The following is a 22,948-nucleotide window of genomic DNA, read 5'->3' as shown; positions in this document are numbered from 1 at the left end:
CGCCCTCTGCCTCCCCCACTCACCCCCCACCCGGCATCTGCATCGCCCACCTTGGCTCCCCTACTAACGACCTTTTCCTCCCCAGCCTCCAGCCCCTGCAGGACCCCTCTTTTTCCCTACCGTGTAAACCTACCGCTCCTCTCCTAGCGAAATCACTGCAAGACCCCTCGTCTTCCATGGGCGCCCCCAAACACAAATTATTGCAGCTTTTCGAACCTAATGGCTGCTCACAAACAATACCACCCTCCTCCCTGGTCCCAGTGGCTCATCCACCCCCAATTTATCATCTCAATAACTTAGTTGTGCAAGAATCACCTCGGTAAGTCAAGTCCAGTAGAGGGCCGCAATGTAGCCCGGTGACCCCGAGTGTAGGCGAAGGAGGGAACTGCCTTCCCACTTCCACCTCCACCTCCACCACGCACACCCACCCCGATTTACTGACACCAAGTGACCGCTCTCCAGTCGCTAGGACAAGGGGAGGCAGAGGTGCGTGTGGACTGCTGCTGGGGAAGCTGCTGGCTGCGGGTTTGTCATGTATGGCCTTTATTATGTTGAGGTACTTGCCCTGTATAGCCATTTTGTTGAGAGTTTTTATCATGAATGGATGTTGAATTTTGTCGAATGCTTTTTCAGCGTCTATGGAGATGTTCATGTGGTTTTTGTCCTTTTTGTTGATGTGGTGGATGATGTTGATGGATTTTCAAATGTTGTACCATCCTTTCATCCCTAAGTTGAGTCCCACTTGGTCATGGTGTATGATCCTCTTCATGTATTTTTGAATTCAGTTTGCTAATATTTTGTTGAGTATTTTTGCATCTATGTTCATGAGGGATATTGGTCTGTAATTTTCTTTTTTGGTGGGGTCTTTGCCTGGTGTTGGTATTAGTGTGATGCTGGCTTCACAGAATGAGTTTGGAGGTATTCCCTCCTTTTCTGTTTTTTGGAAAACTTTAAGGAGAATGGGTATTATGTCTTCTCTATATGTCTGATAAAATTCCACGGTAAATCCATATGGCCCAGGGGTTTTGCTCTTGGGTAGTTTTTTGATAACTGGTGATGAGTTTTTAATCAATATGAGGAAATCTGACTTATCTGTCACACTGAACTAAAATTATTCCAGCTCAGAAGTAAAATGCATTTTACTTTCCCTGCGTAAACTTATCACAGTAGTCATATAAGAAATTTGATAACTTACCATCAAGCTCTCCCCTTTTTTTGGAATTCTAGTTTAAGTGTATAATCTTTCTTCTTCACATTTTTGATAACTTGTAAATTAAAATAAGAAATAAAAACATACATCTACATAGAGAATCTAGGAATTTTAAATTTCTTTATTAACTTCTTAAGTTATAAACCCACTTAATATCTTATTCTAGCTATGCCAAACTATGATAATAAGTGTCTTATGAAAAAAAGTGTGGGGGTGTTCTTTGACCATATACATTAGAAGATGCGGTACATGTCCAGTTTGAGATAATGTTTTACTTTAGACCTTCTCAACATTTAATATGATACTATGAATCATGATTTTCAAGGGGGAAGGATGTTGGAAATGGAGTTTTTTTTTCAGACCACTTGTTAACCTCTCATAGAATTATGTTTCATGAAAACAGTTTAGAAAACTTGACTTTGGTATTTCATATAGAGAACAGATATTGGAAACTAATGGCTTTTCCAAAGGTCTAGAAATTTGAAATTCTGGTATTTACTTAGAGAATGTAACTTAATCATTCAGGAAATATCTTATCACTTTGTAGACTGAGATTTCTGATATTGCCAAAAGGCAAGTCAACATTTTGATGCACAACAACAATCCAGGGAAAAGGAAGTAGAGTCCATCAGAATGCAACTGTCAGACTACCAGGTGTGTACAGGGTTGGCTCTTCTACTCAGATTTGTTCCTTTTTCCTAAATTTACATTAGATATTGGAGTGATTTCATACCTTCAGTCAGAGGATATATCAAATAGAAGCTCCTGTTATTACTGATTGTATAACCTGATTTGAAAAACTTTTTAATTTGAAATACCATTAAGTACTCTTTAATTTGAAATGCCATGAAATTTCATAACACAGAAAAAGCATTTAAATGCCCACAAAATGCATTGTGCTGGCTGCTCATCAAAGTTGAAGTCGGGGAGGGGAAATACCAAATCTCTCATAACAGTATTTTCTCTTGTATTTATATGTAGCTTTTCACACATTCTCACATTATACATTTATTTAGGATTAAAAAAATGTCCACACCAGTCTAATACCAGAATTCTTTTTTACATATGGGAGTTAAAAAAAAAAACAGTGATATTGCAACTGTTAATTAATTAGATGCCAGATTTGGATTTAGAATGTTTGATTCTGATTCTTTTATAAATTTTTGATCATTCATATTAAAGCAAGGCTAGATTTTTGTAGTCTTTCAAGTACCACACTTTTAAATTTTATTTAGTAAGTTGTGATTTTCTAAATCCATGATAAGTTGCACTGGAAAAACTTGAAACTTACCACAAATATTTGTTTATATTAGGCACAGTGATGAAAAGTTGCTGATTGCCAAGTTGCACCAACACATTGTCTCTCTTCAAGTGAGCGAAGCTACTGCGCTTGGTAAGTTGGAGTCAATCACATCCAAACTGCAGAAGGTGGAGGCCTATAATTTGCGCTTAGAGCAGAAACGATGAGAAAGAACAGGCTCTCTGTTATGCCCGTTCCGAGGGGAGAAACAACAAAACATCTGTCCCAAACAATTCAGTCTCTACGACGACAGTTCAGTGGAGCCTTACCCTTGGCACAAGAGGAGAAGTTCTCTAAAACAATGATTCAGTTACAAAATGACAAACTTAAGATAATGCAAGAAATGAAAAATTCTCAGCAAGAACATAGAAATATGGAGAACAAAGCCATGGAAATGGAATTAAAATTAAAGGGGCTGGAAGAGTTAATAAGCACATTAAAGGATGCCAGGGGAGCCCAGAAGGTACATTGTTTTAGTTCAATATTTCCAAAAGTTATGTAATAATTTTAAGTTCTTAACGTGCCTATATGAAAAATACTTAACATACAATAAAAATTCCAATTATAATTTATTAATTTAGATTCCTGAAATTAGGAGTATTGATGATTTGTATGTCTATTTATAAAAATAAAATGAGATTCTTCTAAGTGATAGTTTTAGTAGAAGTGCTTAGATTTTGTAATATCAAAAAATTTTAAATACCGTGTATATTTATTAAATACTAATTATAATTATTCATAAACATAATATTTATCAGTTGAATTCCACCCTTCATAATAAGATTACCCTTCATAATCTGTTCAAAATTACTTATAAGTAATAGGCCCACAGTTATTTTTCAGTATAATTTAATTTTGCCCTCATTTGGTCAGAGTTAAGCGGAAAAGTTACATATTTACATAAGTACCCAATAAATAGATGAAAGTAAATAAATAAATGAAAGTGAATTTTAGTCATCTCCATTCCAACATAAGGATGTTTTAGGCTAAGCCACCACATATCTTAGAAAAGTCTATGAAATTTCTAAATAAACTGCCATGTGGCTCAATTAAGGAGTTTTATTTCTTTATTATAGGATATCCATTAATTTCAATTTAAATCATTTTAATCAATACAGATATATATTATATATGTAGTATTTACATTTGTATATGTAATTTATACATTTTTAGGTAATCAATTGGCATATGAAAATAGAAGAACTTCATCTTCAAGAGCTTAAACTAAATCGAGAATTAATCAAGGATAAAGAAGAAATAAAATATTTGAATAATATAATTTCTGAATATGACCATACAATCAGCAGTCTAGAGGAAGAAATAAAAATTCCAATTATAATTTATTAATTTAGACTCCTGAAATTAGGAGTATTGATGGTTTGTATGCCTATTTATAAAAATAAAATGAGATTCTTCTAAGCGATAGTTTTAGTAGAAGTGCTTAGATTTTGTAATATCAAAAAATTTTGTACAGCAGAACAAGGTTTCATTTAATATTTATTTTGGTGTTTTGTTGCTAAGATTTTAAAGATAAGAACATCATAGTTAAAGATAACTATGTTATTCCTCTTAGTGAATATATTTCCCATTATTATTGTGTTTGAAATATTGTTTCCTATTTTCCAAAGCTTTCTAAAATTGCATAGCTATGTTGTAATAGTAGTATTAAACTTAAAAGGAATAATGCCCAATTTATTTGGTAAGTTAATTTTTATTTCATTATTGGTTATTTGCCTTCTTCCTGTTACAAGTTACTACTGGCTCTCGCTGATGGAGCAGGAGATGGCAGCTCGGTGCAGCATGAAGTCCATGGGCTTTGGAGGCAGATGAAATTCACTCAGCACGATTGCTTGTCTTAGAAATTTTGTTATTCCTTCTCCGAGAGTTAAGGAGGCAAATAGCTAATACTGAAATACCTGTATTTATGCTCGCACTGCCTTCGGGTCTTAGCTCAAATGCCTTACTTACCACAGAGACAGACCTTCATTAGCCACCAAGTGTATTGCTTACTTGTATACTACATACAGGTAAATCCTACCACCAGGATTCTCCAGGTGGGGATTATCTAGCTTCATTTTTCTCTATAGCACTCATCACCCTCTGACAAACTACATACTTAGTCATTTATTTACTGTTTACCCCACACTAGTATATACGTTCCATGGTCAAAGGGATTTGGTTTTGTTCATTGCTTTGTTTTTATTGCCTAGAATAATGCTTGGCACATGGTACATGTCATTAAATATGTTCTGGATGGGCACATGGATGGACTGACAGTCTGACCCCACATGTGCCTACTTCTGCGATCGTAGGCAAATTACTTCCCCTCTCTGAGTTTTCTTCCCTTTTCTTCCTAAAAGGAGAAGAATGATAGTGACCTCAAAGGGTTTGTTCTGTGATTAAAAATAAGAAATGTATGTAAAAGTTCCTGTTATATGCTAGGTGAGTGTCTGTGTATATGAACAAAAAAAGAACCTTCTCTTTTCAGTTTCATGAAGAAAGGCAAATGGCCTGGGATCAAAGAGAAGTTGTGCTGGAACATCAACTAGACATTTTTGACCGTCAGCAAAATGAAATATTAAGTGCAGCACAAAAGGTATTAATTCAGTAGCATGTACTTTTTTAGAAGTCAGATAGAATTTTAATTAATGTTTTTTATATTTCCAATATAAGTGGTGTTTAACCATGTTTTGTCATACTAGTTGTACAAATTAATATTGTTCTTCTAAATGCTGCAACTGCGTTTTTTTAATGTTGTATCTTAATAGTTTGAAGAGGCTACAGGATCAATGCCAGACCCTAGTTTACCCCTTCCAAATCAACTTGAGATTGCTCTAAGAAAAATTAAGGAGAATGTTCGAGTAATCCTAGAAACACGGGCCACTTGTAAATCACTAGAAGAGGTAATTAGAACAATTTGCACTTTGATCAGTGTATTATTGGGTATGTTTGTGGAATTTTCCAAATATTTTTTAACAAGGGTGAAGTGTAGAATGATGAATCTGTTGGTAATTCCATTCTCCTTTTCCACTCTCCGATAATGTTTCTCATAGCCAATGAAGAAAAGCATGTATAGCTAATTTGAATTTACAACCCATTTAATTACTACTTGTCACTTTTGGGCATTCTGATCAGTAGAAGTGACCTTGAAAGGAAACAAAAAGCATTTATTTGTAGTTTTATGATGTATGTTTTATCCTTATATATTTCTATTTTATTTTGAAGTGTATGTTGTATACTCTGAATCAGTTTTCAGTTCATTCATTTTATGGGTGGCTCAAGCATTAGAAGGAGAGCTAGAAATTACTTCTTAGTTTAATAGAGGTCTTAAATTTGGTTAATAGGTGATCAAATCTGTATTAAAGAGAAAATAATATAAACGAAATATTTTCATTTTAGTTTACATCTAAACATATTAATTGTAAATACATTTAAAAGTAACTTTGCAAGTAAAATTGTACATTTGTAATTAATTGAGGAAACTTAGATTTTCTTCAGTAATTGGAGTATTAGTCATTTATATGAGTTGCCCGAGTTACTTAAAATATTTGTCTTAATCCTTTGAACAGTGAGCATTTTTTCTGTTTTGTTTTAATAAACTTCAGATTTTATAGTAATGATTCATTGTCTTGGACCTAACATTTGAATTTTTATACTCAGCTTACCTTTATGGATGGATTGTTCTTCTAGTGTTGTGGACCAAAATAAAAGTCAATGGACCAAAATAAAATGAATGATTTATTATATTTCTTTTCTAAATCCAGCACTATCAGACATTTCTAGTTTTAAAACTACAAGATCTAAATAAATTACCTTAATTCAATTTCATTTTCATCATAACAATGAAGTTTCTAATGTGTGATAATATTATAAATAAATGAAGTACACATGCAGTAACTGAACTGTCACCCGAGTTTAATCAATTTAACCTTATTTTTTACATCATACTTACAATAGCCAAATAATATTTAATGAAGTGAAACTCCTTTTTTTTTGGTTTATAACTACTCTAAAATTCAGATGAAACTTTTTTGAAAGAAGAAAATATACTTAAATCATTTCTTATGATTTATCTTTGCAGAAACTGAAAGAAAAAGAATCTGCTTTATGGTTAGCAGAGCAAAATATTCTATCAAGAGACAAAGTCATCAGTGAACTGAGGCTTCGATTACCAGCCACTGCAGAACGAGAAAAGCTTATAGCCAAACTAGGCATAAAGGAAGTAGAACCAAAATCACAGTATACATTGAAAATTGCTCATCAGACCATTGCAAACATGCAAGCAAGGTTAAATCAAAAGAAAGAAGTGTTAAAGAAGTATCAACATCTTCTGGAAAAAGCCAGAGAGGTATTATGTTATGCTATTTCATTTATTATGTATTTTAGTCAAATGTCAAATATTATTCTGCCTTGAAGTGGTAGTTCATTTCTTACTTTCAAATCATTCTATCTAGGAATTGTTACTTTCATGTGATTGGATTAGAAATCTGTCAGTAAAACTGGCAGTTTGTGTATGTGTATCTTTCTCTTATGGACTGACTAAACCAGGAAAGCCGTCTTGGTGAGACCATATAATTTTGAAAAATATCAAATTGAGTTTATAGGTAAAGACAGGCAAAGATAAGAAGGAAATCTATCACACTAGTCATCAGTGTAAATCAGATTTGCTAGAACTTTGTGGGGGGAAGGGGAAAAAACATTTAAAACATTTTTTAGAAATAAGTTAAAAGACGATTGGTATTATTCTAGTATTAAAAGTAAATCATGATCAAGGTTGTCAACTTGAACATGTGCTAGAGGAAATGCATACTGGTGTAAATGTATACAGGCAGATAATTGTTCCTTTCCAATCATAGGAATCTTGGAAGATTAAAGATAATAAAATATTTAAGATCTTCAGAATGTGACTATATTTAAATCTTAATTTAAGGTAACAGTTTTCATTTGCTGTAAAACAGGAGCAAAGAGAAATTGTTAAGAAGCACGAGGAAGACCTTCATATTCTTCATCATAAACTAGAACTACAGGCTGATAGTTCACTCAGTAAATTCAAACAAACAGCTCAGGTAAGATCTAATAACTTTATTCAATTCTTTATTGATTTTTGAGACCATATAATAGAAAATTTAACACTCTTGGGTATTTTGTTTTTTGTTTTTGTAGTAGAAGCCACCTACCTTTTGTTGCTGGAATAATCTACAAAACACAACTCTTGTCATTCTTTTCCCTATATCTACAACCTTTATTAGCTCACTGCTGCCTACAAAATCATGTACCTTAGCCATGTACTCAGAGGCTTCCAAGATCTGACCCCATTCTACCTTTTCAAATTCTGCTCATTATATGTTTACCTACATCTAACTGCTTTTTCTGTTCTAAATTCAGGTTACATTTGCCTCTTTAAATCCTTGCCTTCTTTATGTGTGAAATGGCCTATCTTTCATCTCCAGACATGCAAACATTAGCATCGTGGAGTTTTAACTCATTAATTCAGTCAACACTTGTTGATCCTCCACTACATTGAGGTACTTTGGGAATACAAAGAATGAGATCTCTGTGTCCTGTCTTCTTTAAGCCTTCATTGCCCATTAAATCAGTAAATTTTAGATTAGATACTATATTTTGATCATTTGAGGGAACCAAATCAAAATGATGGAGTATGTATGGCATTGAATTTTATATGCTCGTGGCTAACTTACTCATATTTTACAGGATTTAATAAAACAGTCTCCTACTCCAGTTCCTACTAACAAGCATTTTATTCGCCTGGCTGAGATGGAACAGATGGTAGCAGAACAAGATGACTCTCTCTCCTCAATTTGATCAAACTAAAAAAAGTATTTCAAGATTTAGAGAGACAAAAAGAAATCACTGAATTAAAAGTCAGAGATTTGAAAATATCAAATTATGGTAAGTATTAGAAATATAAAAATAGACAAATGGTAATAATGATATAATGAGGATAAATGCATACATTTGCTGTGTTGTGCACTGATCTAAAAAGTTGATGTATATTATTTCATTTTATCCTCAGGACTGCTTAAATAGATTTTATTCTCCCCATTTTTCACATAGGTAACTAGGCCACAGAAAGGCTCAGTAAAATGCCTAAGGGCAGGGTTGTAAGCCATGATTTAAACCTAGTCAATCTAACTAAAAAATCAACCTACATTCTTGTCTAGAATTTTGTTTTTAACATATTTAAACTTTTGCTTCATCATCTGTAAAATGGAAATGATGGTACATACCCTGGGTCTTTCAGAGGGGTTATATGAAGGTCAAATGATACTGTATATGAAAAAATACTTTGCAAATTATAAGGCAACATATAAATGTAAAACTATAGTCTACAACTTTTAACAGTTCTGACACACAACAGAGGTTCAACAAATACTTGTTGAATGAAAAATCAACTATTTTTTTATTAACCATGTGCCAGTAAAAATCACAGCAGCCATTCTTTGTATTAGAGATTCTCAACATTGAATTTATCAGAATGCAGATTGTAAACCTAAAGTAGGCTTATAGTTATGTATTATGTAGTCTTTGTAGAACTCTCTCTCTGAGCTTTTATTTCTTATCTGAAAAAATGAGAAAGTGGTACTACTTGACTGTATAATTCCATTCCAGCTCTGAAGCTCTTATTAGAACCTTTAATTATTTACCCAAGATGCCTCAGACAAAATTAACACTATTTTTGCTTTATTAAGAAGCTGCCCCTTCTAAGAAATTACTTTCTAAAAGAAAAGGGGATTAGCAGTAACATACTATCTTTTTAATCTAGTTTTCCCCATTCTGTTTAACTGTATACCTGAGATGTTACTTTTGGTACCGTAAGTTTCTGTCATGTTTTGGAGTATAGAAGTTGCTTGTGCTTTTGAATTTAATTCCTGGAGGTAAAAAAAATCATCTTTTGAAATTGCCTGCTATGTATAATTATTGCCACATGAAATACTTGAGTAGTTGTTTTATACTTCACCAGATCATTTTAGCCTAAAATCATACTTTTATTCTCTGTGTGCACATTGGTATGCATATTGTAATGTGTCTTTGGAAATTATAGATCTGTGTTTTATTTAGTAAAACCTTATATTTTCCAATTGGATGATTAAAGTGACACGTTTTCACTGTAAGCAACAAGTCTCAGAATCTCCATATTGATAACCTTATTAATGTAGTGTCTATATACACAGTGAACTGGATATAATTCAATGTATCAGACTTACTAACTAAAGCTGATAATATATCCATTTCCATATGTATAGAGACATCTATTACTTATAGATAAAATTCTAATGACTTTGGGACCATAAGCAAACTAGTAATTCATGTGACTTCTGCGGGAGTTTACGTTTTGTCTGCATCACGGCCCTATGGGGTGGTAGTTCTCAAGAGGGAGTTTTGCACTCCTCCCCTGGGGACCTCTGGCAATGTCTGGAAACATTTTTGATGGTCACCACTAGGGGGTGCTGCTGGCACATGGGTAGAAGCAAGGGAGGCTGCTAAACCTGTCAGTGCACAGGACAGCCCTCCCCACAAAGAATTATCCAGTCAAAAATGACAATAGTTTTGGGGTTGAGAAACCATGATGTAGAGGAAGTCACGTCTTGCTGGAGGCAGTAGTTAAAGTGCTATGTTTTGTTCATTCTCTGTGTTGTTTGTCTAGAGTCACAAAATTACTTGATGCAATTATTGCCAAAAAATAGGAGACAGAAACTAGAGGGAAAAAAAGTTATTTTATGTAAGTTTAAGAAAGCTAAGTGAATAATGAATTGTTCTTTTGGATTTGGATCAAGACTTAGTTTGGAAGAATATTTAGGACCAAGCATTTGCTCTTCATAAAATTTATATCAGTCAAAGTGTTAATTGGAGGAACCAGTCTATCAGATCCAAATGTTTTCTTCTATTAGGCTCCAAGAAAACCGTGCAGAGGAAGTGAAAAAAGTGAAAGGAGCAGTAGAGGACTTAAGGTGTCTTCTGTCCCAGTCACAAAAGGAGTCACAGAGTTTAAAATCTGAACTTCAGGCTCAAAAAGAAGCAAATCCCAGAGCTCCAACAACCACAATGCGAAATCTGGTAGATCGACTCAAGAGTTAGCCTTGAAAGAGAAACAGCAAAAAGTAAGTAACATTAGAAAACTAACAACATTTTGGAAATAACGTGTGGGAGATGGCTCTTAAGAGAAGACATGAAACAGATGATAGTGTATCTGTCTGCTTTAATGAAAAGTATGAGTCTTACTTCATGCTGTCAAGCGAGGTCTCAAGATAATTAGTTTAAATAGCCCTATTGGTGGTGATTTTAAATGTGTAGTCCAATTTACCTTTTTGTGTTGTCATCAGTCTGATTTGTGGGTTGTCTGTAGGAAATAAGGGAAAATCTTAACTCTATCTTTCCCCTCTTTTCTACTGAGGTCTTACGATACTACGGCTATTTTGAACAATCTGAATAATTGAACAATTTTGAGCAATTTGGGGTATTAAGAGGGAGATAGGACAGTGGGAAGGAAAGATTTAAGAAGCAAGTCACAGAGATAGTTTGATGAGGAGTTTGTCAGTGGCATTTCTGATTTATTAGTTTTTTAAATTTCTCTCAGTGTTAATATACACAATTGTTTTAAGAAGTGCTTCTATTTTCTCTGTGCTGGCTCATGTTTATTGGCAAATTTTAAGCCTTTTCCAATCCTATAACTTTCATTGTCTACTTAAATTCAATTATACTGAGAAATTCTGATAAATAGTTAAACTTGGATATTTGTAAATAAAACATACCTGTTTTCTGAATTGCAAATTGTTTGATTTGATGCTGAGTTACTATTATCAAGATCTTGAACTGTCACATTCAATTTGGAAAGAATTGAGTGCAATTAGTAAAGGAGATTCATTTGAAAGGGTTGGGTGGTTTGTAAGTTACACCTGATTAAGCACATGGTATTTTAGGAAAATAGTTAAAAGTAATAAAGCATGAGTTGTTTTTTTGTATTACATATTGCTCATATAAAATACCAACTTTTTTTTTTTAATGTATGTATGTTGTAATTTTTAGGCACTTAGTCGAGCACTTTTGGAACTCCGGGCAGAAATGACAGTGGCAGCTGAGGAACGTATTATTTTTGCAACTTCTCAGAAAGAGGCAAATCTTAATGTTCAACAAATTGTTGATTGACATACTAAAGAGCTAAAGGTGAGCACAGGCATTACTATAACAAAATTTCTGACAATTACCATGCAGAGAATCCCCTTTGATATGTAATAATTCTGATAATGAATATTCTGATGAATTATTGGTAGAGAGATACACACATATTCACACACTTTTGAACAATAGCTATCTTTATTGAATTTAGGCACTGATTATCACCTTGAAGATTAGCAAAGGATAGGCCATGATAAGCTACTCTTCCTAATAGAATTAAATTTAAGAAACATATATAGGATTTTTACTTATATGTTAAAAAGTGAGATAGATGTGTAGTTTTTTATTTCTTTAGTCTTATCAGAATTTTCTAATTTTTGCTTGCCCATAATGTTAATTAGCTTTCCTTTCCCCCCACCCCAAAATAGTTTATGGAAATCATGTAGCTCTTGACATATTGGTGACTCTAAAGCCTTTTTTTTTGGAAGTTCTTTACTTTTTGGCAATGCATTTTATAATTTTCTAACCTGATCATTAGATTTGGCGATTAAAATGTTTTTTTATAAAACGTGTATTTCATAATGATTTTCAAATTTGTTTACACAAAGTTTCATATATTATGCAGGAAATAAAAAATTTGCTTTCTATATGTTTTATTTTATTTATAATTTTCATTTGCTCTTATTTTCTTTGTACATGCCTTTCAGCACCATTAAACTGTCTAGAGACTGGGTTTTACTTAGATTTTTTTAAGTCTTGCATTGTACCCATCAAGCTTATGAGCATAGTTGACAGGAAAACTCTATTTACTTAATAATATGTTAATACAAATAGCCCTTTGTTGATGTCTCTAACACCTTTCTCTTTGCCTGAAATGTCTTCTGTTGAATTCTTCATATTTCTCAGGTCCTTTTTCTTGAAGTTTTTTTCTGACTTCTCCAGGACAATTTATGTTTTTCTTCTAACTACATTATAATACTACTAATTTCCCTTGAGTGTTATTAGTAATGCTTTAGGCCGGTAATAATTTATGCAACAACATATATTTTAAGTGCTATCATTCCCTTCACTTTACTGTATAGGACAACTAGCAACTCCTTTCTAGTGGCTTATGTATACTGTTCAGCATTGCAAGTTCTTGTCTTTGAAAAGTAGGTTAGAAACTACTTCAAGTCAGACATTTTGTTTAATGCCACTCTTATGCTTTGTAGTGTGTAAAACATTGCCTTGTACACCGAAATGTACTTGTTTCTTTACTAAAAATTAAATCAGGCATAATGAAACATTTGCTAATTTGGTAAAATTTTGTTTCTGATTATTTGTTGAAGATGAATTGCTTTAGCCTGTTTCTTGTTTTGTTTACTTCAAGTAGACTTGGTTCATTTGAAATGAAGATGGAAAAATATATATAACATGTGCAGTTTTTTCCTTGTGTTCTTAAAAAAATTAGATTGAAACATTCTTGGATTGAAAGTATTAATGGTATATGTTCTGTATTATATTGCTTTTATCCTTGATATTTGAAGATTCATAAATTAAATATTTATCTTTCATTAGTCACAAATTGAAGACTTAAGTGAAAATCTTTTAAAATTGAAAGAAGCCCTTAAAGCAAGTAAAAACAGAGAAAATTCACTGATAATTTGAATGACTTAACCAATGAACTGACAAAAAAACAAAAAGTCTATAATAAAATGCTTACAGAGAAAGATGGAATTGATCAAGAGAATGATGAACTGAAAAGGCAAATTAAGAGACTGACCAGTGGATTACAGGTACTTTTGTGTTTAATTGTGATCATGTCTGATTGAAAATACATAGGTGGTAGTTTATTCCATTTCTTAATTTTATTTATAGTATTTGCTGAAATTAGCTTTTAAGTCACTTTGATTAAGGTAGCTCATTCTTTTTTGACCTCTATTATATTTGTAGCTTCAGAGTAGCATCTTTAAAACGCAGAAGCAGCTATCATGCTATATTTATATATCAATAGTGTCATTTAGGAAGTATGGTTTAGCTGTAGCCTCAGCAAGCTTCTATAACTGGCATATTTATTGTGTATTTTGTTTAATTTTTTTTTTTTACTTAAGGTATAAAAATACATATTATATTTCAGGGCAAACCTGTGATAGATAATAAACAAAGTCTAATTGAAGAACTCCAAAAGAAAATTAAAAATCTAGAAAGTCTACTGGAAAGAAAGGTGGATAAAGTAGAACTAAAACCTATAAAAGAAAAGGTATGTGAGGAAACATATTGATTAATATGTTTAAGGTAGTGAAAGACTAAGTTAAACGTGTAATTGATAAGCAGATAATTTTTGAGGACCTACTACATACTATACCTGGTACTGGATAATGTAGAGAAGTCTAAGATAAATTTCTGTCCTTTAGGAATTCAGCCTACTTGAGGAGGTACCTATAACACAACTGTCATTCAGAGATACTACAGTATGTCCGTGTCCTCTCCCTGACATCACAGCACCTCCAAACCTTCATACCTTACATATCGAACTTCTCCCCAACGTAATTGTTCACATAGATTGGTGCTTTCAATCTTTGAGAAAGAAAGCTGGGCATTTTTAGTCTTCTACCTTGACCCAAATGTGTCCTTTTTTTTAAAAATGTGTCCTTTTTATCCTTCAATAAACTGGTCTGTTATTTCAGGGTAACAAAATGATTTGGAATATATACAGATTTTGCAATAATAATAATCAACCCACTCATTGATTGATTCTATAATGTGAGAAAAAAATTTTCATATAAACAAACTGTTTCTAAAAGATATTGCTGATAAAAATAATCAGCTCCCCAAAACCCTAAAATTAGCTAAACTTCATACAATTAAATTTGTTGTAAATAATAAACAAAATATTTATCTTGTAGTGAATACCAAAAGTGACCTGGAAAATATTGGTGTTAATAGTAATGTTTGCCCCTGAAGAAAATTGCAGTGGAGGATCTATGGTTAAGAAAAGAATTGATCCTAAAATTTACCCATAAAATATTTAATATCTAAAATAAACATGAAATAGAAAAGAAAATTAACTATCTTTAATGGCAATGAAGAATAAACAGATAAAGGGATTAAAATGTCATAATAGACTATATTCAAAATATCCTTTCCCTATGAAAATTGATCAAGGTCAGTATAATTTTGATTAAAATGCTCACATTTATTTAAGTAGAACCCCAACACATTGCTGTCACAGACTTTGCTGGTGAAAATTGCAAGATCACAATGTCCTTACTCTTTTTTTTTTTTTATAGTCAACAACATTTATTATGATTCACTATTTCATACAAACTGTAATGTAGAAAACAGGTTGGTGTGCACTAAAATATTCTTACAATACAGGCTGATTCACGCTGCTCTGTTCTCATGGGGAGCAGGCTCTCCCCCGCGTCAGGCACAGCAGCTGCACTTGTCTGACACCCCGTTGCAGATGCCGCCCTGGGCACAGTTGGCACAACCCGCAGGACAGCAGGAACAGCAGCTCTTCTTGCAGGAGGTGCATTTGCACTCTTTGCATTTGCAGGAGCCAGCACAGGTGCAGGAGCCACCAGTGGGGTGGGAGTAGTTGGGGTCCATTTCGAGCCGAGGTGTCCTTACTCATCCCGATTGCTTTCTTCACTGCCTCCCTAGTCGGACATAGGCCTCATTGTCGGACAGCAATTCCTAACCCGATGGCTATCAGAATACCTCAATAGCGTTGTGGCCTTGCCTGGACTCCTGACTTCTGTACTTCAGTGTATTTCTCCTTAAAATAAAAATAATACCATTTGCATTGCCAACTTCTCAAAATCATTTTGACAGTCGAATGAAATAATGTGAAAGTCTTTTGTAGGCCATCAAATCCATATCACTGTACAGTATTATTACTAATTAGAAAAAAGAACACAAAGAACAATACTAAAATTAAATTCTGTATATAGGAATCTAGTAAGAATATGCAGTTTTTAAGGTGCTGGGCATTTCTAATTTATGAATGTTTCTATACTCAAAGATGCTTTCATATTGAAATTTCACCAACTTTTTTCTCTGTAAACAATATTTGTAGCCTGTCTACATGAGATTTAAAAAAACCCACCCCCAGGCCCTGCATTCCTTTTTCTTATGCTTCTATACTTTTTCCATAGTCTTGATTACTGTCTCACATACTAACATTTACTTATTTACGTATTCATCTTTTGGACAAAATCTTTGACGGCAGGAAACTTACCTGTTTTGTTTATTTTTGTATCCTTAGTGCCTGGCATGTAGTAGATGTTCAGTATTTTTCGAATGAATGAAAAATTTTAAATACAATAACATTTTAATATCTCTATGGAGGAGGCTATTGGTACAGAAAATATGAGAAGAGAACTTCTCTCCATTCCCCTTCTCCCTTTCTCTTCCCCAGTCTATAACAGATCTTTGACATTTGCCTGTTATTTCTTATTGTTCATTTTAAAATTATTTCAGCCTTGCTTCCATCAGTCTTTCTGCAGACGGCAATGTCAGATGAGACAGAATTGCCCACCCCCTGCAAAGCATTCCATGCCACAGAATATTTACTTACATACCTTATGACCCCAATTAATAGTTAAATTTCTGGAAGTTCATAAAATTCCTTTTGTATATTTTGGGAAAAAAGAAGTTAATAACTTTCAAACACTTAAGTTTTTATATATTTTTAAAGGCTACTTGTTAGCTGAACTAAATAAATAAGGTCAAAAAGTTGGCCAGAATTGGAGAAGATAGTTTTGATAGGGCAAGTTATTTTAGTTGGGCAAATGACTTTAAGCTCTGGCTTTTAACCCTTTCAGCCCCGACATTGCCTTATTTAGAGTAAATACAGTGTTTCATAATATCCTCTTTCCTATTCCCCATGAAATTCATGGTTAATATAAACATTACATGCATAATTTCAAAAATATTGTTTGAAATAACCTTAATGAAATAAGAGAAAAATAAAAGGAAAATAACTTGTAAAAATAATAAATATACTCATATGTTTTTTCTTATTTCTGCATGAAAATGCTGTGGCATACTACACTAGAAAACACAATGAAGTAGGCATGTGCATGTACCTTTATGCATGATCATGTGAATTCAGAGCTGCAGTGCAGACTGACACGAATGCACGCTGCTGGCAGCTAGTGTGTCACAATGCCATTGCCAGTTGTAATTTCATCTCCAAAATGGTACGCAGTGGTTGGTATGGTTTTTAGCAAAATGATCTCGACAGTCTTTCCTTCTATAAGGCTGTTTCATTCCTTGAAAATGCAGTATATAGTAAGCCATTAAAAAATTGGTTTGTGGAATGAAGATAAGTTATTTGCTCAGATAACTGAACAGACTTTTTAGTTACATGAATGTCCAGGAGAACATTTGAAGGTTCAGCACATGGGACTGTTCTGCGTTATATGGATTTTTCTTGGTGACTTCATCTCAATTACAATGAACTGGGACCACTACACCTACTAATTCCCTTCTCTGCTTTGTTTGTTTAGCACTTACCACCAGCAAACATACCAAAATTAATTTTCTTGTTTTTTGTCTATATTTTACTTCCTTCTGCTCATCCAACCAACAAAAACTAGACTGTAATATCCATGTAGATAGGGGTTTCTGTCTGGTTTATTCATTGCTTCTGTTCCTGGTGCCTAGAGTAGTACCTGACATATGGTTAGTACTAAACAAATATCTGTTGAATAAGAGAAGTAATGCTCATTGAGATTTGAAGGGGCTGTGATGCTATATGGTGACAAAACTGGTTTATCTATACATACCTATTCTTTGTCTGAAGCTTACTTTAGTCATGATCGCCTGTATTAGAACCTTTATTTAGAGATTCCTAAGGGCATTAATGTTAGTGTGATCTGTTCCCCAGAATTTCTTCTATCAAGTTATAAAATACAGAATCCTTAAGCTAAGTTCCATAGCAAAATGAATATATTTACATATTCTCTAGGAAGTGTTGGTTTACCATTGTCTAGTAAATTATAGTTGATAGATTTAAAATGAAAATAATATTGGTAATTTTCTCCCTCCTTTGTTATTGTTTACAGAGTGCTAGAGAAGAATTAATTAGGTGGGAAGAAGGTAAAAAATGGCAAGCCAAAATAGAGGGAATTTGAAACAAGTTAAAAGAGAAAGAGGGGGAAGTCTGTACTCTAACAAAGCAGTTGAATACTTTGAAGGATCTTTTTGCTAAGTGAGTTTATTTAATGTAAGCCTATGTATAAAGTCTTTAATTGACTTGGAAGTTAAATTGTTTTATTATACTTGATAGTATGAGAAATTTCTTAGCTTTAATTATATATTATCTATGATTCATTTTTTTCTTTAAAATGTGTTTTAAATATATCTTAACAACTTATAAATGGAGTTTTGTAAAATTTTGAAATATGTTAGCTCATAGCAAATACAGAAGGACCCAATTTTTTGCATATTGGTCTTGTTGTGAGTAAGCAGCAGTTTAATAAATTGAATATGCCAAACAATGAATGGTGTATTTTCATGATTCTGTCTCACAGAGCTGATAAAGAGAAACTTACTTTACAGAAGAAACTAAAAACAACTGGTATTACTGTTGACCAAGTTATGGGAGTGCGAGCTTTGGAGTCAGAAAAAGAGTTGGAAGAATTAAAAAGAGAAATTTTGACTTAGAAAACGATGTATCGTATATGAGGTAAGCTATTACACGGAAATACGCTATCCATTATAATGAAGGAACTGGTTGACCCATAGAAACTGACATAATCGCATAATCGTGTTAAGTTTGTGGTCTGTTGCTTGTCTTTTGCCGTGGGAGTTGAGATGTTCCTGGGTTTTTGTATACAATTTTGGATTGTATTCTTGAACTTTTGAATATTATGTCACGAGAGGGGTCTTGGTTAAATGCTGTGGGAAATGTAGATATCTTTGTTTTAGCAGAGGGGTGGTCCGGACAGGTTCAGGTCTCAAGTTCTAACTTGCTATCTGAGATCTGTGGTTCCAACATCAGTTCTGTTTTCAAAACCTTGACAGCGCTCTTTGGATCTGGCTGTGCTCCTTCCCGGTGACAGCCGGCGGCACGAGAGCCGCCCTCTGTGTGTTGGCTCAGTTCTCAAGAGTCTTTGGTACTCTGATTAGGATCAGATCCATACATGCTCAGCCCAAGGGTGAGTCCAGAGGTTTGTAACCAACTCCGTAAGGTTCCTTTCTTGAGCTTCTCCCTTTTTGCCGTCTCCCTGATGCTTCGTTTCCCTAGGGCTTCGGCTTTTGGTACTTCGAATCAAATCGGAGCTTTAGTTACCCTATCCCGTGCACTTCAGCAATTGCACACAGCCCTGCAGCCAAGCAAGCAGCAGAGGGCAGAAAGGGGATGTGGGGGCAGTGGGGGGAGCGGCGGCTACTTTTGCTCTGCCTCCTAACGATCACAGCTCTACCAATCAGAGAGGAAAAAAGAAGGGATTTTTGCACTTTGTATTGTAAGTGCCACTTCTCCTTACTCAACTTTATGGATTCCTTGGAGCTCTCTCCCTTGGTGCTAACACTCACTTTCAGATTTCCAGCAGTGCTGTCTGTGTTCAGGCCAAAAAATACCAGAGGACATTCGCCACCTGTTTGCTCATACTTCACATTCTGGTATTCTTTCCTAGTCTAAAATATTTACTCTTCACAGTCCTCAAATAGCTGCTCCATGCATTTGTGAGATACAGGATTGGAAGTGTTCACTCCACTGTACCTAGAACCAGAACCACCTCTCCTCCCCACCATGTTACTTTAGCAGAGCCTCTGAGATTTTGTGTTGTTTTTCTGTCTCTTTACAAGCTATGTCTTTTCTTATAATCACTGTCATGCAATGCAAAATAAAATCAGAACTAGTAACAATAATTAAAACTATTTATAATTTTGTTTCACTCATTTCTTCCAAGATGAATTTAGATTACTTTTTTATAATGTTACTTCCTCTTCTGTGTGCTTATGAAGTTTGGGATCATGTTAATGATTACTGTCAAAGTCTGGTACCTACATATAATGTTGGACATGAAGATATTTACTATTTAAAATTTATCACACTTTTTTCCTTTATATTAATCTTCAAAAATTACCATTAGTGCTTCTCAATTAAAGTCTATATTTGTGTCAGTGTTAATGTAATGTGAGAATATGTAGTTGAATTCCTTTAAAGGAACACTCATGAGCTTCTAAACTACATTCCGTCTCTTTTCCTTCTAAGTCCTTGTTCCTTAAATCCTTCAGAATTTTCCTTGATGAAGAAAGAAGTGATTGAAGAATTTGTCTTTCTTTTGATATCTATTCATAGTTGCTATCTGATCCCAGTAGTGGCTCCTTCCCTTCCTGATTTTTCTTGATCTAAACATATATTGAAAACAAAACTGAACGCTTTGCAATTTTCACAAGGATCAAAATTCTTTAGTTTGCAGTCCTAATGATTTTAGAGGTTTACTTGCTCTTTTTTTCTAATGTGAGTCTATATGGGTTGAAGTATTTGGAGAAGACTTAATAGAAGAGATTGAACTTATCTTCTCTCTCAGTTCAAGTGTAAATTTTTAAACTTTAAGAATCAGATCTAGATGTTAAAGGGAAGAAGGACATTTCCAGAAAGAGAACCCCTAGCAGAGATGTAGAGGCAAGGGTGAATCTTTCATGTGTGGGTAAGAGTGAATTTAATTGCCTCAATAAAGGTAGACTCTGGCATAATTAGGTTGAATAGTGATGTGCAGGGCCTTGTAGGTCACACAGATGACCACAGACTTGAAGTGACAGATTATGTCACCACTAAGAACTTGAACTTTCTGAGAAGCTTGAGAAGCACATGGATTATATGGAATTATTACATGTTTTAAAAACACTGATGTTTAATTCAGATCTTACACAATTCCATACAAATAGATTAGATGCATGTTTTTTCAAAATGTTAATGTAAACCAAAATTTACTTGTTTACTCCTAATTCAAGAGAGTCCTGCAGTGAATCCTCTGTAGAGGGTCATTTTATAATATAAATAGTCATGTCCTATTTTTATAAAGTTTGTAAGTTTTAGAAAATTTAAAATAGAGTGTTAATAAATACATTGTGTTTTCTTTCTTTCCTATATTTTAATATAGTAAAAACAGTGAAATTTGAAGTTTGACTAGTAAAGAGTCTGTGGTTGTTTATTTTCTAGGACTCACCAAGCTCTTCCTCGAGATTCTGTCATAGAAGAAAAACTCCATGCTTTAGAAAAACAGTTTTCAAAGGATGCATATTCTAGGCCTTCAGTAAGTGTACATCTTTTTTTTTTTTTTTTTTTTTTCATTTTTAAGCTCAGAAGTAAAATCAACTTCTGCCTTTATCTGGTCACAAACATTTGATCCCTTTCATTAATGTTAATGCAGTAAACTCAACTTTTATTTTTACCAGGTAGTAATATATGTTGACTTCTTTAATTCTTCTTACATAACAACAGTGAATAGTAAACTTGATTGTTTTGCTTTTGCATAAAACTTCATTACAAATGATTTCTGAAGATTTTAAGTGTAGTTATCATAAGTTTTGCTGTGGTAAGAACATAAAATTAGATAAAAAAAGAAAATAGAGCATTGTTCCCATTCAAACGTGACATGTTTCTAGTTTTTCTTTATAAAGAATCATTATGTAGAATTGTTTGGTATGTCTTACTTTAAAACATTGAGCGTGTATAGTTTTGTCTTTTTCCTTTTATCTTTTCATATTTCTTTCCTCTGCTTCAAGCAGAATCTGTTATGTAACACAACTCTTTGTACCCTTGCTACCAGTATTATAAATACAGGCATAATGTTTTTCACAAAAAGAACACTTTACATGGAAACAAACAAAACCCATAAGTGTGTTCAGAATTAAAATATGGGAAGGGAATAGATGCCAATGACAACTTATATCATCAGACATCTAGAAATAGTCTCCGTTGTCACAGTAATGAGGAAAAACACAAAGCAGAAGATAGTGTAGGTCCCACTGAGTTAGATAAATCTGAGGCAAGACCAAACAAAAAATCAAGTCCATTTAGGTCAACAAGTGATACTGGGGCAGATTTTAACTCCAAATTTGAAAATGAACCAAATCCTGAAATTGAGAAAATAATCAAGACTTGTAAAAATAACAGGAACATAAGGACAAGGAGGAGAAAGAGCTAGGCAAGAAAGAGAAAGGGAAGGGGACACAGCTGAAGGTGTGAGTCACAACTGCCACGGGGATCGAGAATGACCTCCTGGGCAGGATCACCGTGATTCTACAACAAGCCACACTTGCTGCTGCGGTGACTGGTGGGCTGAGCGGGAGGCACAGGCAGATTCTGAAGCTCACACGCCAGTCCAGCGAAGCAGTGTGAGTGCACGGCAGTCCTTTGCTTCTTTGTTAGCAGAGTCTTCTTACAGCCAGTAGTATATACGTATGGTGCAAATGGAGATAAACTGTGCAGAATTTGTAAAAAGTATGAACTATTGAAACTTCATCTTTTATTAAGCCCTCATATTTGACTAGTTCCTACAAAATTTATGCTTATACATTTCCTTATTCATTTTAGTAGTGTTTTACCCTTGGTACTCACCTAAAAAGTACTAGATTAGATAACAATAACAAAAATAGGGCACGTTAGAGGTGTTGGTTTTGCTAGAGAAATTCCTACCTCATCTATAAAATCTCACTACAGATAAAATTTCAGTGAAAACATGTTGTGATACTGTGGGACATTCTAAAATAAACTGTTCATCTTTTTGCCTTGTAATGGATATCTTATTTATATTGAGAAAAAGGAGCTTGCATGGGTTGCTATCTATGCTGTGTTAGAATATGTACCTAAGTCTAATTTTCACAGTACCCTGATTTACGTGGGAAGCTTGGAGAGTAAGTAAAATCTCTAGTGATCAAGAAGACGCATAGCCAGAATTTAACTGCAGGTCTGACTTAACAGTTCCTCATGGACATTCCATCAATACACTATTTTTGGTCTGTTTACCTTGCAGGACAGAAGAAGACAAGTTTTCCCCAATTCAAATAAAATAGTAGTTATCTTCTTTTTTATTTATCCTTTCTACTTACACATTCCAGTCACCTAAGTCCTAAAAACATCAACTAAAATCAAACATTTAAAAGTTAAGAGAAGGTGGATGAAAGTGACTTAATTCTTATTTCATTTATTTATCCCGGTTCATAGTGTTTTTCACTTGATAATCAGTAATTGAAAATTTGAGACTTTCACCGTGTGTTATTGTTAACACCCATCCACTAAGAATTTAATTTCTACCTTTTAACAGGATTCCACTTATGTACCAGGATTCCACTTATGTAAA

General features: G+C 33.8%; 1 protein-coding gene and 1 pseudogene across 3 annotated transcripts in view; one reads left to right on the top strand and one right to left on the bottom strand.

Annotated features, from left to right (window-relative positions):
* Window positions 1-176: 176 nt before the first annotated feature.
* Window positions 177-22,948, top strand: part of LOC130679254 (centrosomal protein of 290 kDa-like) — a 35,277-nt pseudogene continuing 12,505 nt past the window's right edge.
* LOC130678994 (metallothionein-1A-like) overlaps window positions 13,415-22,948 on the bottom strand; it is a 64,944-nt gene continuing 55,410 nt past the window's right edge. For all 3 annotated transcript variants that reach the window (XM_057486596.1, XM_057486597.1, XM_057486595.1), the window contains one exon: window positions 13,415-15,405. In XM_057486596.1, the coding sequence (XP_057342579.1) occupies window positions 15,051-15,236 (186 nt within the window). In that variant the 5' untranslated portion in view covers window positions 15,237-15,405 and the 3' untranslated portion in view covers window positions 13,415-15,050. The remainder of the gene's footprint in view (window positions 15,406-22,948) is intronic.

This window comes from Manis pentadactyla, chromosome 10 (assembly GCF_030020395.1).
Source record: "Manis pentadactyla isolate mManPen7 chromosome 10, mManPen7.hap1, whole genome shotgun sequence".
Taxonomy (NCBI): Eukaryota; Metazoa; Chordata; class Mammalia; order Pholidota; family Manidae; genus Manis; species Manis pentadactyla.
The sequence above is the reverse complement of the archived record's forward strand: the minus strand, read 5'-3'. Positions and strand labels throughout refer to the sequence as shown.